The sequence below is a fragment of the Pogoniulus pusillus genome, chromosome 20 (genome assembly GCF_015220805.1).
Source record: "Pogoniulus pusillus isolate bPogPus1 chromosome 20, bPogPus1.pri, whole genome shotgun sequence".
NCBI lineage: Eukaryota > Metazoa > Chordata > Aves > Piciformes > Lybiidae > Pogoniulus > Pogoniulus pusillus.
In genome coordinates this window covers 4,328,482-4,346,237 of record NC_087283.1, presented here as the reverse complement: position 1 = coordinate 4,346,237, position 17,756 = coordinate 4,328,482, and the positions used below count along the sequence as shown (strand labels likewise).

The following is a 17,756-nucleotide window of genomic DNA, read 5'->3' as shown; positions in this document are numbered from 1 at the left end:
GAGGAGGAGAGCACAAACAAATGAGCACTTGTGCTCAGCAATATAGAGCTAGCAATGGTCTCAGAGAAGACAATGAGAGGCAGAGAAGGAGTCTGACCACATGCTGTGCTGCTGTCCTAACCAACAATCAAGTCAGCTGGGGCAGGGAATACAGAAAGCCTCTTTCTTAAGTTGTTTGAGATCTTTTTCACTGCAGTACACCCCAGTAAGATCTCCTAGTCCTTGTACTAATGTCCTACAGAATAGACTAACTCTGTATCAGCCATTCAGACCAGATAGCCAGAGCTTAGAATAGAAACAAAACTGCTGAAAGAAGCATCCAAATGATACAGTCCTTATGCAAAGGACGTTGATTTTGTGGGCCAAGTGTAAGATCCTGACACAATAAAAACAACAAACAGAATTGTAAATAACTGACTGAAAGGACAAAGCTGACTGCAAATAAGATCACAATAATGAAAGAGAGGCTACTATAATTCTTCCTCCTGGCTTTATTTCCCACCTACTCTGCCACATGGAAGGAGAATTAATGTATGCACACCCTCCACATTGCTCCAACTCTGCACTTCATACACAAAGCTGAAATGCAGACCATATATATTTTGCTTCTCCTGGCAGCTCCTTACATCCTATCAAAGGCTAATAAGGCATTTTGGATGCTTCATCTCATTTATTATCTTCCTGATGGCATTATCATTCCAGTCAGAAAGGCACTGAATTCAGCCACCTCTGAGATCACTCGTCACTTACAGCCCTGCTAGCAGGAAAAAACACATCCAGAATTATGGTCCCTCTGCAAATTTTTCCTTCTGTTGCTGTCACCATAGGCATGCACACCTGTGGAGTCTGTCTGTGCTGCACTTTTATTGAAAGAATTACATTGAAATTGACAGTGCAGCTATTTTTCTTTCCCAGTCCTTGATGTAAGGGTGACCTTAGCACTTTGGGAAGGGAAGTGCTCACCCAGTTACTTTACATGCTGCACACACAGTCTGTGTTAAGTAGGCTTCAGCTGACAGCATGAAAACACTTGGATTTATACATCACTAATGCTCCACTGCAGTATCTGGGCTTTTTCCTCTGATAGCTTCTCCTTAGAACAGTGCCTTGGAAGAGCACAATATGACCACTCACAGACTAAAGCTGCCCACTGGAGGTTTGCCATGCCAAGATTCACGCTGTTCTTTTTCAGCATTGGCTTCCAGCCTAACTGCACAGCAGGCTTTAAAATAGTGTAGGAACTGGTACTAGTCTTCCTAAGATGAGACTATTTATTAAAAGATTTATATCTTGTTAATGATCTCAGAACCACCCACAGATGGTTTTGCTTTAGAAATCTGTACATGTAAATTGATGATTAGGAAGTAACATGAGGGATTTGTTCCAGTAAAGCACTATTTTCTCTTTAATTAATATAAGCATTTCAGAGGAAGGCACTCATAACTCTCTCCTCGAGGGGAAAGCGAATCTTCATCCCACCATCAGTAAACTTTAAAACAGAAGTGTTGTATTATTTTTGCAAGTGTAGGTAGTTTGTTTTTTGCTTCTTATCCTCAAAGGTGTCAGTGAGCTTCACAGATCTGGATGAAATAGAACTCAAGGGCAACAAAAGTGTTCGAGCAAAGCAAAAGATTTGTGAGGATGAGACTCTAGGGCAGACCAGCTGGGTGTCACACTGCTTTTGCACAGTATACTTACTGGGGGGAAAGGAAGGGTTAACTATGCTTTGAGGCTGATTAGAGACAAATAGGAGATCACTGCTCTGTAAGGTCATAAGACACCTTCACAGCCTAAACCAGCAAGGATCAGTATGGCAACTAGGCAAATTCAAGACAAAGAAGTCCAGGATACAAGCAAAATCCTAGATCAATGGAGTGTTATAAAAGATCCATCACTGGTGAACAAAGGGGCCTCCTCTGCATTTGGCATGCTAGACATCTATGAGAAATTAATCTCATTGAGTGCTGCAGTGAATTTTATTACTGAGGCTGTAGCTGGACCCTGCCACAGGTATGTGGCATTGCACACTCTGAGGCCATGTTTTTCCATACTGTTCAGATTAGGAACCTGGCAGGAGCACACAGGGACTCCCTTTGAAGACCTTGGCAAGGCAATAAATGTATGCCAAGTTCTCCACCCAGATAGAAATCTAATGAGAGCTCTACCTATCTTCTGGTGCATAGTTTACACAGACTAAAATAAGCTTTTAGCCCTGAGAAGAAATTGCTGAATAACTGACAGCTCCAAGAGCTCTCTGAGGAGACACATCATGGCTACAGCAACAGGGGCAGAAGACTCAAGCACTGAGACAAACCAGTACTGGTGTAGTGCAGTACACGTTTGGTGAGCGCTATGTCTGGCAGACACTTCTGTGTAGTTGGTAAAAGCAGATGACTTAAACCAAAGGCTTGGAGGTGATAATGCTGCGTTCCTCCTTTTCTGGGGATCCAGCTTGAGACATCTAAGCTAATGTTTCTGGTCTGCAGATGTGGGAAGATCTGTGTTGCGTTGACATCTGAGTGGAAATGTGCTGTGCACTGTAATTACTTCTAGAAGTCAAGCCCTGTGCTTCTTAAACCAGGCAATCAAACCAAGATAGCACATTTGGCCGTTATGCAAGACTCGTGAGTCTGATGAGGTGCAGCAGGAAAGGCAGGAGATTATGCTGTGAAGGAAGGGAACAAAAGAAAACAGCAGTAGTGAGCATTGTTTTTTTCCTGTCCAAGGCATGTAATATATGTAAGGCTGCATAATGAGGGTCTATACCATAACACATATGTGCATGCCAAGTGAACACTGCATAGGCAATTGCAGAGGAAACCTTAATTCTGGTAGCTCCTGCTTCTTCATTCCTTACTTCATAAATTTAATATCCTTTTGTGTATAGATCTTGGGACTAGACAGCCTTAATTTGCACTGCAGAACTCCCTGAAGGTAGGAGCTTGTTACATTAGGCACTGTGGAAACCTATATAAAAGGATAGTCCTAGGCCAAAGAGTTCATAGTTTAAATGTAACAAAGTGCTTGATGGATGGGTACAAAATCGTGAGAGGTGCTGGAAAAGCCCTGTGTCTGGGATGTATTAAAGTGATTTTTCCTGTCCCATATCAGTACAGCAATAAATCCAAAGTGGCAGAAGATGTTCATACATTGCTCAGCCTTGGTTTTGTACTGACACTGAACAGGTTAAAGATCCTTTAGTCATGACAAGGCAGCATCCCTTTCTACACTTACATTTAATAAAAAATATTGTTATCATATTAAAAAAACCCCAAATCCAACAACAAATCACCACCTACTAGTTCAGTGGAGGCAGGGAGTAAAGTACCATAGGGTGCCTACTACAGGAGGGCTCTGAGCCTGGAGCCACCCAAAAATTTAATAGAATTATCCTACTAATAGCTTTGAAACCAAAGAATCTTGAGATCTTCTTAAGTTTCCCTACGAAATCCTGTGGTGCTTTTCCTGACCAACCAAAACAACAAAGAACAAGTCTGTACAAGTCAGCAGCAGGAAAACCTGGTGCAAGTTGAAAAACAAAAATCCCGATGTTGGTGGGCTCCAGAGCTGCTCTGTTGTGAGCTCTGAAACTCTAACAAGGCAACCCCCACACATTTGTATCGGACACGTAAACAGAGAGCCATGTAGGCAGCCACTCCACTGGCTTGCTTCTGTGAGGCTGTTCCTGCTTTAGCCAGACCACATGCACAAAAGAGTCAAACATAGCTTTTGTCCTTCCTTGGCCCTACCTCTTTCAGAATGAAGGGCAACGTGAAGCTTAGCTTTGGGCTGGGGAGGTGATGGCCACAGCTATGCTTTCTCAGCCACTTTTGTTAGCAGCAGCAGAAGTAAAAATTAATGAACATTTTTATTGCTCCTTTTCCCTTAATCCTTCTCACCTCCATTTTATGTCTCTTCAGCAAAAGGTCAGTCTTTTAAAGCATGATTTAAAATGTGCACCTATAAAAAGAGAAGAGCAAAACCACACAGATCCTGGCTGTTAAAAATATACTCATCCATAAACTGCATTCCTCCTGTGTCAGATGTGTACTCCCTTGCTGAGGTCTGCTTACCCTGTACTGTTTGTGAGATATCTTTGCATCAAAGAGCTGATATGGATGATACCTCAGAGGAACTGAGATCCTAATCATGTTCTTATACAAGACAACTTAATGAAGATTTTAAAAAGGGAGCCATACTTAAAGAATCTGGGTGGGAAGGAGCAGAACCACATTCTCATGGTCCTGCTAGATGATATCTACAAGCTTTGTTGCTGTAAGAATCATAGAATCAGTTAGGGTTGGAAGGAACCACAAGGGTCATCTAGTTCCAAGCCCCTGCCATGGGCAGAGACACCCTACCCTAGATCAGGGTGGCCAGAGCCTCATCCAGCCTGGCCCTAAAAACCTTCAGGAATGGGACCTCAACCACGTACCTGGGCAGCCCATTCCAGGCTCTCACCACTCTCATGGCGAAGAACTTCCTCCTCATGTCCAGTCTGAATCCACCCACCTCCAGCCTTGCTCCTTTCCCCCATGTCCAGTCCACGTTCCCTGATAGCACAGAATTACTGGGACCTCATGTGTTATCCTGCTCTCAAAACTGCACTTCTGAGCAGTTTCAGTCTGGTGCTATTCTGAAGAAAAGTGCTATTAGGCCATAATAGTGTCCCATGATGACCCATGAAAGATCAAGCCTGCAGCAGACACTTTGAACATTAAATCATAACAAAACTGAAAGCATGTAAAATGCAGGGACTTCTCACAGAACACAGCCTTGCTTAAGGCCTGGTAATAGCAAAGCTCTAGCTGGAGGAAATGGTGACTGATGTATTTAATGCTCTGCTTTTCATCTTTGAACAGCTGGAAAATGGAGGTACATTAAGGAAGGGGTTTACATTGCTTTCTTTCACCTTCTTCCTCTGTAGGAGCATTCCCCGAGTGATTTGTAAGATAAAACAGCTGGCAGGGCTATATGGAAAAGTAACACACTGCTACTGAAGCTTCTGCAAACACTGCAGATGTGGGAGGTAAACTTCCCTCTGCACCTCTGCCTGGCCTCGGCAGGAGATCAGTAAAGACAAAGTTCTTTCTTGGAGGCAAGCTGTGTTGCAATGACCGAACCTGCATGCTTTGTACTGAGATTCATTAGGTTTACTCACATCGTGTAATATTCTTAGTGTGGCAGTAAAACGCTTCAGTTTTCCAACTTTGCATCCACTGAGGCTTTTAAAAATCCTGTGAATTTATCTCTAGTCATTTGCAGGGACATTTTAATGGAGAGAGACATCATTATAGATTCCTTTACCTCAAACAACAGGGAAGCAGGGTACCCACTGGCAAAAAACAAAGCCAAAACCAAGAGAAGAAATTCTCTGGGGAAGCAGGAAATACAGTTCTGCCTAGAGATCATATTTTTTATGTAAGGCTTTATTGTCTGGGTTTTCCAGCTGAGGCTTCTGCTGTGTGAGAGTGGGCTGCATATTGTGTGCGTTTGGGTTTTTGCTGTTGTTTGGCCAGGGATGGTTGGCGTCCAAAAGGAATATGCAAGCTACAGATGGTGCCCAAAGCGAGAAAAAGCGGAGTGCCGCTTGGAGCACAGCACAAACGAAGCTCCGGGAAGCCTCCCTGGCTACTCAGGCAGGCCAGGGAAGCAATGCAGAGGAGGAAGACTCTTTGCTCCTATTGTATCAAAGTGTTTACTGAAAGACTGTTCATTTTTCTTTTCTTGCTCTCAGTCACCCACCTAAAAAAATCTAACCAGTTAAAAGCCCAGTTTGAATAGTGGAATGTGTGGTACATTCTTGTCTTGCCTGAGGGGACAATGTCTGTGCCACAGGGGGTTCCTGAGGTAATTCTTTATTGACCCTGAGTGCTTATTGTATAAAATTCCACTGGACTGTAGTTGTGTCAGAACTATGCTTAGTTTAATATCGATTAAACAAAAGTTTAATTAACTTTTTTATGCCCTGTGCTGAAGAATGCTAATGTGGAAAGGCACTTCCAGGTCACGGCCAATGCATTTCATGGGTTACTTTTGCTGTCCAGTGACTTAAACTGGTTTTAAACCATCCATTTGGGTTTGGATTTAAGAGATTTTACGTAGAAGTAGAGCTCACTTTTCAGCAAATAAAAGCCCAAAGTTCTCCACTGTTAAAGAAAATGAAGAGTACCTGTATCTTCTTTGGCATTTCTTTTTTAATGTGTTTGTAACAGAATAACAGAAGTGCAATGTCTGTAAAAAACACACTTGTAATAAATAACAGAGGACTAGTTCTTGCTCTTCCTTCACACCGGGGCTGCAACAAATAAAGCCAACAAGCTGCTGATGGCTTCTGAAAAATCCTGAGGTTGTCTGGTAGTTTGAGGGGTCCTGGGTCTCCCTTAACGAAACCATAGAGGCAGAGGCCCATGCCAGGGGGATGGACCTGCTCGTCCCCGCATAGTGTAATTCTATTCCATCTTCTGGTATCATAGCTTAAAAGGCAGTGCCTGACTGTTACCTTTCCCTCCTCCTCCTTGCCTTTCCTCCCTTCACTCCTCTCTGGGAGCAGTGTGTTCCTTATCTCCTGGTTCGTGGGGGAGATGGCTGCTAGCTGGCAGGGAATTGAGCTGCGTCATATGGGCTGCTGAGGACAGCCAGGCCTTGTAGGGAGGGCAGTTTAAGCCTATCCTCAGGCCAACTGAGAGTGGAAGGGATGGAGGATTCTAGAAGGCCAGTTTGGGCCCATTTGGGTTTTGTACTTATTCTACTTGCCTGTTTTTTGTATATATGCTTTTGTAAATAGAATCTCTCTTTAAACTTCCAGTCAGTGTGCAGTATCCTCATTCTTACTCTTGGAAAGGGGTAGGAGTCATTTCTGTCCTCTAGTCCCAGGCAGTTTGTGGCCTCAAACTGGAACAGAAGTGTAGTAATGGGTCTTGGTCCAGTGGATGTGGCCTAGCTTGTGAATGTACTGTTCTCCAAGCTATGATACTGGAAGATAGAATAGAATAACAATATTACAGTGTCCTGGGATGAGCAGGTCCATCCCCCTGGCATGGGTCTCCACCCCTGTGGTTTTGTTAAGGGAGACCTAGAACCTCTCATCTAGACACAATTGTGTAGAAAAGAAACACTCTGGGTCAAGATGCAAACTTAAGCTGTTAGTTATTTTGAAGAAACTGAATTCTGAAGAATACATTGAGTGTTCTGCAAGAGTTGTTCCAAAATGTTAAGTGAAATAAAATCTTCCTAAGGTGAGGCATATCCAAATGGATCAGTCAGACACTTTAAAACTATTTCTGTTTCGTTAAAGAATTTGCTGTGATGGACAAACCAGTCACACCCTCTTTCAGAACCCTACATGCTAAAACCAGACAAACTGTGCCTTTATCAAAGAATTATAGAATGAATGGCATAGGTTGGAAGGGACCTCAGAGATCACCTACTCCAAGCTCTCTGCCATGGCCAGGGACACTTCTCAACTAGACTTGTCTGCTCAAGGCCTCATCCTGCTTGGCCTTGAACACCTCTGGGAAGGAGGCAGCTGCAGCCTCCCTGGGCACCTACTCCAGAACCTCGCCACTCTTGTACCAAAAAATTTCTTCCTAAAATCCAATCTGAATCAACTTTCCCTCTGCTTCAAACCACTCCCCTATGTGCTATGGCTAGACACCCTTATGAGAAGTCCCTCTGCAGTCTTCCTGTAAGGTCCCTTCAGGTATTGGGAGGCGGCTCTAAGGTGCCTCTGGAGTCTTCCTTCAGCTGAACACCTCCAGCTCCCTCAGCCTATCCTCATGGCAGAGGTGTTCCAGCCCTTGGATCATCTTTGTATCTTTCCTCTGGACTTGCTCCAACAGCTCTGGAGCAAGATGCCAGCATGTTGTTTTTCATCAGCTGCAAGGGTAGTGGCTCATGGCTGAAAAAGGTCAATTTTTAGAAGTTGTAACTGTATAGTATTGCTTGTATGGGATTAAACACCTGTGTGGCAGCAAGGCAGTGAGAGAAGAAGGAGGATTTTGAAGGCGGTTAGGGCATAAGGTTGCTGATGCAGCAATGACATTTGTGTATCTTGAAGATGTTCAACTTCTGAAATACGAGTAATCAGATTTGTTAGGTAATTTAATTCAGATGTTTTGTGGTTTCTGGAAAACAAACAAAGAGCACAAGCTGAGAGAAAGACCTAAATATCCTCTAATGATTTATTAGGAAAGCTTTCAGCCTACATAAGTGGTCCTATAAAACTGACTTAATATCTGAGATACGGAACACAGTAAAAGCAAACGTGTTTGTCTTATAGTTCAGTGTAACCATAACCTACAGCAACATTCTGAAAACTCAGGCAGATGTTCTTTAAACAAACTGTTTCATGGGACATGCTGCTCTTTTGAGAGGGAATGTCCCTTTGGTTGGCTTGTACTGACTTTACTTACTGTAATGAACTTTACTGACTACAATGGATGGCAGCAAGGAAAGTGTAACCATATTGACTAAAGCAGACATTTTTAGTTCAAAAGCAGTAATAGTGATAAAAAACCTGAAGACCTTAGTGAGATAAAAGCTTGTTCTTTGGTAAAGCTCCATAGCTGTACCTGCAAGAAGAGTCACATGCTTGTTCTTTCTGCAGAGCAATGAGAAGCGCTAATCCCGAGCCACGGTCAGCATGCAATGGCACCCAGCTGCAAGGTGAGTCAGAGAAACTCTCTTTGAGTGTGTTTTCTGAGTGCTCCTCCCACTGCTAAATGGAGTGGGTCTCTGGTAGGTGCTTCAATATGCTTGTCTTGCTACCACAGATGATCTTTGAGGGCCCCTCCCAGCTTGATGTAATCTGTGAATCTGTAAGGGCAACTCTATTTTACAGGAAGAACTTCACAAATCTAGACTGTTAAAGTGTTTTATATTCTTGTAGGTTGCAGCAGCAGAATCCACTTCACATTATTCCTTGACTCCAGTGTTTTTTAAAAATCCTTTGTTGGCAGGGGGCTTTCAGGCTGTGTCAGGCAGATAGGTAGGAAGTCAATATTCAGAAGCCTTTTTTGTTTGGTTTTTTTACTTAAAAATTGAGTATGCAAAACCTAAAGCTGCAAAGTAGCCTGGGCAAGGCTTTTGGATTTTAATGGGGATTCTGATTTAAGAAATCAGTCAAGTCTTCAGATCTTTAAAGACTGTACCAAGCAAAGATGAATAACTAATTATTTAAGCAGTCAAGTCTCTATCAACTACTTTGCCACTGTAATGTTCAAGTCTCTTGAGAAAGACTCTTCTGTGATAGGTCCTTTGGGAATGGTCTTCTGAGTTCTGCAGAGCACATATGGTAGTGTTGTCATCATACAACAGACTAGGTGGTAATATAAATTCATCTTATTAAAGGGTCCCCTGCTGGGTTGGTAATATGGAGCCTGATCAATTTACTCATCAAAAAGATGACATTTACAATTATTATTAAGCAGACCACAAATATGAATAATCTGGTGTCAGTTTCTCTGTAAAACAAAGGTGATATTTATCAGTATGAAAACTCCTTGTGTTGGTGTCTGTAGGAAAGTGACAGATAAAAATTGTGTTATCAGAAATGTATTTCCCCTGTACAATAACAATAACTTCATTAGTACTTCAGACACAGATCTCATTTTTCACTCTGTGATAGCTGTCTGCACATGCCCCCAGATATACCTCTGCATCCTCTACATGTGTCAAGCCTTTAAGTTGAGTGCCAGCTCTTGCTGAACATTTATTTTGACACTGAAACTGTTTTTTGTCTCCAAGTGTGCAAATTTCCATTTGATTTTGGTTATCAAAAAAAGCAGAAAGATGAATCAGAGCTCTGACCTGTTTTCTGTAGAGGCTGAAATCAAAGAAAGCAGTAGGAAACATTTTACACTCTTTTCTGACTGAGACACAGAAACTACAGTTAAAGAGCAGCAGACACAGCATGGTGAAATTATTTTCTCTGCCATTTGGTATTACTTGTTTGCAAAACAGGTGAAGTCCAGTCTGGTGCAGAGGGTGATGAAACTCCTGTTTCTCTCTGCATGAGCTGGTTCTGTGTGGGAAACATCATTGCAGCAGCCTCACAAGAGAGTCACTACATTATTCTGGCCTGGCAGAGAAAAGGTATTCATGGCACCAGCAATCAGCAAATGTGGCTAGACTGGAGAGGAGACCACACATAGGGTGTGTGAACACACAGATTAATTGGCCTTAAAGTATTGGGTATGGGGCACAAAGAGGCTGTGGTTACAGTTCCCAGTGTGTTAGTTCACATAGTGTCTCTGAGTGGGAACATGTGGCTGTTGTGTTCAGGAAGCCTTGTCTGCATGTTCACTTTATTATTCTGATGTGCAGTCTCCAGTTGGCTTATGCCTGGTACGGTCTCCCTCTTTAATTCTGGGTGGAGTGAATAGGCTAAACCCCTTTGCCATTTAGCAACACAGCAGTGATTTGTGTTCTCTTCATTGTTTATCGACAGTCATTTCTGAATGCCTCAGGAATATTTTATATTTGGTCACTGATAGATTTAGTTTTCAGCTGCAGGAAGCCTGTTCGGTGATGTCTCTGAGCCACATGTCTGTGAGGTAGGGGCATAAACATGGCATCAATATTAAAACAGAGAATTCAACTGGTAACAGTGGTGATCATGGACAGAAACAGCCATCAGGGACTAGGACTGCCCTTGGCAAGCTGCTGGAAAGATACCAAGAAATGAGCATCTATAAAATTCTCAATTCTTGTAATGATTGTATGTCCTGAAAGTGCTGGTGTTTGCTTTTTACTTGAGAGGTGAATAGGAATTACTTGCTAGAGTTCATCAGGAATACATGTTACAAATGATGTACCAAGTACCTTCATCTGTGCTCATTTTGGTAGTTATGTCTTTTAGTGGAGCCATACATAAATGAGGCCCTTTTCTAGAAGAAAAAATTCCACTGAGACTTTTACTATTATTATTTTATTTTAAAGTAGATGCAGAAATCCAAGTGTAGAGAATTTCAAAGACACTCCTAATTCTTGTATGTAATATGATTTATAAATGGTAACTATTTGATCTTTTGAAAACAGCTTACCAGAACAAGTTTAGAAAGCACAAAAGCCCCTAAAATTCTTTCCTCTAGAAATAATTCAGACTGTTTGGGGGAGTTGTTTGCTTAATCATCAGCATCAGACATCTCTTTTATGTGTTTGGCAAATTGTTACCTTTTTTTTTTCCCCCCTTTCATTTTGATTTGATTAATTAGACCACAATGGAGACACTGGAATAGAAAGGACTGGTTACTTCTTCCTTTGTTTGAAAAATAAACACTTGGTTTGAGATCACATTTTTCCACTTGAGTGCAGAAGACTATACTTCATGTGGCTTGATTTTGGAGGATATACTTGCAGAACGTCCAATATGTTCCTGTTTCACTGCTTTTTATCTGCAGTTACGCTTTATTTTATCAATCTATATTATTTGAGCCATGTTCATATTCTTTGGAACATATTGTTTAGCAGCTTTTAACTTCTGAGCTCTCTCTTAACAGGACAACAAGAAATTTGTCATGTTCATGAGGAAAGAAACTAAAGGGAAAAATCATACAATTTTTTTTTTCCCAGCAATTTTAAATCTTTCTACCTCATGACACAAAAGTTAAGAGCTCTGTGACATAACCATGTGAAATTCTGAAAATCTATGGGGTATGAGAGTATTAGGAAGTGATGACAACTGATTCCTAATTGCACCATTCATTATATTGCTTGTCTCCATGAACAGCTTGAGATAAGCTGATTTTTGTGGTTGGTATATTCCTAGTTAACATGTTGCTGTATTTCCTGAGACATATGTGCTCTGCAAAATATTTGAACTAGTGGAAGTGTCTGTCTGAACAAAATAAAGTAGGGATCATGGAGGACGTGCTGAACCCATGTAGTAATCCTCCTTCCCTCTCTTCTGCATCTGCATAAGGAATGAGCCATGAGTCAAACCAGGAAAACAAGTCTGAGAGTGCTCCATTTATAGGCCCACTGAATAAAGTGGAGAAAGATTGAGTGAAATAAGGAAAAAATCAGATCCAAACAAAAGTTTGGATTATTTACCTCTTTCGTCTAGGATTATTTAACATTGTAATATATAAAGAGTCAGAAAGGAAAAAACCTCTCAAGTGTCCTTTGGTATGACATTTACATTCTACATTGAGGAAACAACTTTACTATTTGTTGGTAGTCTAAGTAAGGGGTAGCTCTCCAAAGTCTCATGCTATCTGCTTACTGGATTCCACCTTATACCTGGATGATAACCTGGGATCAGATACTGAAATAACAGTTGAGAAGGAGCCTGAAGTCAGTTCTCCATTGTTTGCATGCTCTTCTATTTTAAGATTTTTTATGTATTTTATGGTATGTAGCAAGAATTTCCACATTAACAGTTAAATACTGAACAGTCTATCTCTGTGATTTAATCTTATATCCTTCAGCCTTTCATGACATTACAATTATCTGATAAATGTGCAGTTCTGTGTTTCCTTTGAAGTAGTGAATTATTATACAGTATGGACTAGGTTATCCATAGATTATCTTCCATGCAACACAGATTATTAGAATCTCAAGAACCTGGGCAAATACTCTACATCAAGCTGCAAAGTCTGCTTTAGTACTTGCTCCAAGATTATGGAAGTTAATTTTCCTTGGCTGGTTTTAAGAAGTATCTCTAGCCACAGGAGCCTGAAGGCAGCATGGGAGCGAGAATCTTCACAACAAGCAGCATTTAATTTGTTTTCTCTGAAGAGTGATTTCATCAGCTAAAAGTGAAAATTGTCCCTGTTCTAAGAATAGTCAGTACTGAAAAGAAGTTCCAAATTCCAACATTTTGCTTTTTAGTACCACCATTTGGTACTTATTGTCAACGTTAGTGATGGTGGTAAGGAGAGGGTAATGTCCCAGGTTCCTTGAAATCGTGCAGTCATTCAGTGCTATTATCTTTCACCTATAAAAGAAGTCTTCATTTTGTAGGTGTAAAAGAAAGCCAAACCAGCCTGTGCACAACTGACTTCTGCTGGCTAAACCCTCATGCAGGCGTGAGTACAGAGTGATTCAGTGACATGTATATTTCTTTCAGGATTTTTGAGGTGGCTGTCATACATCTGATTTGGTGTGAAATGTTAGAGTTATGACTGGAATAGTGCTTCAGCCTTTTCCTCTTTCTGGTAGCATGGATGTCTGGATAGTGAGAAGTGGTCTAATCTGCTAAGAAGTGGCCCCAAGATTACATACAAGTGAAACATACTTGCATCTATACTCAGGACTACAAAATCTGAACAGTGTGAAAACCAATTTTGTCCTACATCTCAAAACAAAATATTCTAAAATAAAAGGGGAAGAAATAAAAGAAAAAAGAAAAAGAAGAAAGATATTTTATCATCTAGAAGTCTAAATTAGGAGGGGTCTTCTCTGGAGCTTTATAAACACTCTGCTTCTGTGTTACTTGTTTCCTCATAGGGCTCATCAAACTTGGTGATATTCACAGGGGTTGCAATGGAAGTAATTTGGAAGCAAACAGCAGTATCTCCACTGCACTCTTCAGTGTTCTGTTTGGGGAAAATGTTGTGTCTTCATTGGGCATAATTGTTCAGGTGTCCCTAATGGATATTGCCAGCAGGGCTGGTCTTTGTTCTTGTGCTGGACAACTGTTAGAAGCTTATGGTCCATACCCAGTTCCTAATAACTTTTTCCACTCCACAGAGAGTCAGACATTGCCCTTAGGAAATGTGTTATTCAGTCATTCCAATTATCCTTGAATTATTAATTTCTATTCTTCATTTATATTTCATTGAACTGCAGAAAATCTCTAGTCATCACAGTGCCACTTTCATCTCTTAACAGCCTGAAATATTTATTAAACTCATTAAGCTCCAGTCTCAGCAGCTAATTACAACAAACGTATGTTTATGGCAGCAAATCTAGCCATGAAGATTAAATTTAAACGAGTGCTAAAAACTCACTGCCTTTGGAGATTTTTGGTTTTCCTCTTTTTAATTTATCATGCTGATTTGTAAAGCTTCCTAGTTCTTCTGGTAGCATTAGCAGTGTTGATAATAACAGACACTGTTTGTCTTGGAGAAGTGCCATCTTCTAAGTACATATCTAATTTGTCCAGACAGTTTTAAAGTCTCTTGCATTTAAATTATACATTGAACCTGAAGAGCTACAATAGCTAATTACAGATTAAAATTTGGAATGAGAATATTTTAAAGGAAATTAACTACCAGAATTCTTTGAAGTGAACAGCACTGCACAAATTCTTACACTTTTGTATACTGAATGCCACCAACCCATGTATTCAAGCAGAGCTCTCAGAAGATTGAGCATGTGGGCTTGTTGCTATTTGAAGATCTCAGCAGTTCTGTAGCTGATTTTGAGGCCACTGGTAGACCTAATTCTTTGTATTCTATGTATTTACTTAAGAAAAACACTTGGCCATTGCTGGAGGCATTTTTGGCACATCATCCACATTAGACCTTCTCTAATGCATCCACTGTAGGTCCATCCTCCTCTCAAGGAACTAGAGACAGACTCCTGGGATGAGGTCTTTAGGCTGTGATAGGTGGCATTGTAGAGTAGTCTTCAGTCTTGCACTGTCCTCCCCAACAGAATCCTCAGTAATACATGTTTTCAGCAAAGTTTTCCCATGAAGATAGAAAACTGTGTTTAGGCTGCATAGTGACAGAGTTACCTGCTTGAATATTAACTCTTAGTTGCTTAGGGCAATTGCCTTCATTTCTGCTTAGGAGCTTTTCTGGAAACTGTCCCCAAAAGCGTCAGTGTACCTACACAGTGAATCTCTAGGATCCATTGAGCTTACTCTGTGTGCATAGACTGTCCAAGGCTTTCTGTGAAAGCACTCTCCTCTCTCCTTCAACAGAAAGAGAGCAAAGTCCTTCCCTCAAGCAATCCTGGCTCTAGGATTTACTGAGTATTATAGTTTGTTTATGGATATAAACAATATGAGACATCCAGACTGCACTAAAAAGCCTCTTAGATTGCTTTATATTCTCTGGACAAAATTGATACACACTGCACCACTTCTGTTGCTTTGTTGTACTGGAGATGGCCTGAAATTCTGCCTGGCAATGTATTTCAGAAAAACATGACTTCACTTCATACCAGCTCACATCAGCAGAGGCTTTTAGAAGGACCTGACAAGGAGCCTATGAAGTTGCACTGATACTTTTTAAATATAAAAACTGGTACCCAGTTCTGCAAATATGTTTGCTGTGAAGTGGTGTGAAATTCACATCACTCTAGAAGAGCTGTCTGTTATGTGGATTAGCAGAACATGAGTCAAGAAGATTCTCTTCTGAATAAGAAAAGTAGTGTGAACTTTCCCTTCAGTTTCAGTAGAGGGAAGGGTCTGGAGCATGTTGGACTTGATGATCTGTGAGGTCTCTTCCAACCCTGATGATACTATGATGTACAAAACTCAGCCCATCATGACTTGCTAGTAATGGTATTGAAATGCTACACTTCAGTAACACAGCACTTGGTGTTAGGCAATTTTTTCTCATTTCGGTTATATAGCAGCATGAAAGAGCTAAAAAACTTTTCTATAAGAAGTAGCAGCAGCTCTAAGAAAACAAGACATGAAGAAACAGAAGTTGTATGCTGAAACAACAGTTTTAAATAGCACCTTTCAGCTTGAGAGTTAGAAGGTGGAAGCCAGAAATTCGTAAGAAGACAAAAGGTCTCCTACATTCCACCCTTGCATGGAAATACTCGTTGACTTTTTAAAACACAGCTATTTCTTTCTTTCGTTAATATGTGGATGTCTCTCTCTTCTGCTTTTGTGTGAGTTGAGTTCAGTAGATGACCTGGAAGGAGCTACAGAGCAGGGAGTTCCCAAGGCTCGCTGCTGACATCTGCTGGATGGAATTTCAGCTTTCCTGTCCGGGGGAATTTTGTTTTGACTTGCTTCTTGGCTGCAGTGGAGTCAGGGTATAAAATGTTATGGTGGTGTAGAGCAGTCGAACAGAAGAATTCCTTTATGCTCGTACCAAGTCTAGCATATCCTTTGGACATGCATAGCGAGTTCCACCATTTTCACAGTGACTGCTTTTCAGGCTAGGACATGCAGAGGGACTGGATGCAAAAGTCACCACATAAGTGTTTCTGGGTTTGTGATTGCCTGAATACCAACTACCCTTTGAATTTAGAAAAATCATTTAGCATTACTTTTATACTGTTGTCAGAAATGTTTGTGGGCATGCTTTGAGTTAGGTTACACAGAGATAAGCTTGAAGTTGAACTTGGAGTGTCCCTTTGGCATTGTGTGCTGTAATGAGGCCAAATTTAGGAAGAAGTACCTTGTTTTTTTGTTTAATCCAAAGAAATAGGAGCCAGGTAAGATAACATCTATCACTGATAGTTATCAGCATACATTGCCAAATCAAGTGAGATTTTCTCTTAAGGTGTCTCTATAACTGTGAATCAGTAGATATGTGCAGAGCTTGGGTCATGGTACAGTGAGATAAGACAAGGTCCAGAGGAGCAGGTGTGGAGAGAGCAGAACTTTCTCAGGTGCAGCTGTTCAGCTACACTAGAGCAGCATGTTGCACTAACCATTACAAATGCACTTATTTTCTCTGGTATGATAAAATATTGATGGTACAGTGCTGAGGGTAGAATTACTTCATTGTTTGATGGTCCAGTTTCATGGACCTTGACAGGGCATGCGTGGATATAGAACAAGTCCTCTTTTTCTACCTAGATGTTTTGCCCAGGAGAAATTGAGGTGATGCCATGCCTGTTTAGGCCTCAAAGAGCTGATCAAAGCCATTTGCAGACACCTCTGATACAGTCAGATCTGTTCTGCAGTAGATGAACAGTGGATCCCAAGCATTCAAGCTGCATGGGATCTAATGTGTGAGCACTGACTGTGATCTGTGAGAGCACAGTAAATCCGATCCACTCTGACCTTACTGTATGTGTGTAAATCAAGGATGCATCCCAGACACATTAGTCTCACTGCATTTCATTTTGTCTGGGAAAACCTGGACAGAAATATGGTAGCCCTAAGCTTCCCACATTCCACACTCCACACACACACATGTAATAGGTTGATGTCTTGAACCCTCAGTCTCTCTTGGGCTTTCCATTACTGTTGATACAACACATAAATCTCAGGTTAAGTGTTCTCCTGACTTTGCAGTTATTTGTGACATTCCTATAGGCCCAACAGCCTTTAAATCCTTCTGAGTTGCTTATTAGATTTTTAGGTGGGAAACAACAGATGACCCTTGATTTAGGTCTGAGGATGATTCAGTAGAAATCCCTTCTCTCTGTAATGCCCTGGTATCTAACAAGCCACACCAAGTGATTTTTGCAGACGTGGGCATTGTTCTTTTTGTTTAATGTTCTCTGTTGTTTTCTTAGCCAAGTTGCTTTGGTATTTATTAATGGAGAGTTGTAAGTAATTCACTTAATCTAACACTTGATCAGCAGTTTTGAATCAGCATTTGAGAGGGAACATGCCCTAAGGCAGTTGTTATTTATTCTGGTCAGGTAATTCCTTTCTGGGCTGTTTAAACAGTGACATGTTTTCTGAAACAGGGAGGCTACCCAATTTAGGAGCTTGCAGAAGTCTGCCTTTCTGTTTCTTTAAAGATTTCACTAAGTGGACTGCTTAGTGTGATAATCAAGTGTTAAGATGGGCAGATAGCAGCATAATTAATGCAATATACAGCCCAGGCATCTGGTAAGGATTAGATTTGCTGGTTATACAAAATCATGAAGATACATAGAATCAT

General features: G+C 41.0%; 1 protein-coding gene across 2 annotated transcripts in view; it reads left to right on the top strand.

Annotated features, from left to right (window-relative positions):
- ADAMTS18 (ADAM metallopeptidase with thrombospondin type 1 motif 18) overlaps positions 1-17,756 on the top strand; it is a 184,877-nt gene that overhangs the window by 74,793 nt on the left and 92,328 nt on the right. For both annotated transcript variants that reach the window (XM_064159946.1, XM_064159947.1), the window contains one exon: positions 8,609-8,667. In XM_064159946.1, the coding sequence (XP_064016016.1) occupies positions 8,650-8,667 (18 nt within the window). In that variant the 5' untranslated portion in view covers positions 8,609-8,649. The remainder of the gene's footprint in view (positions 1-8,608; positions 8,668-17,756) is intronic.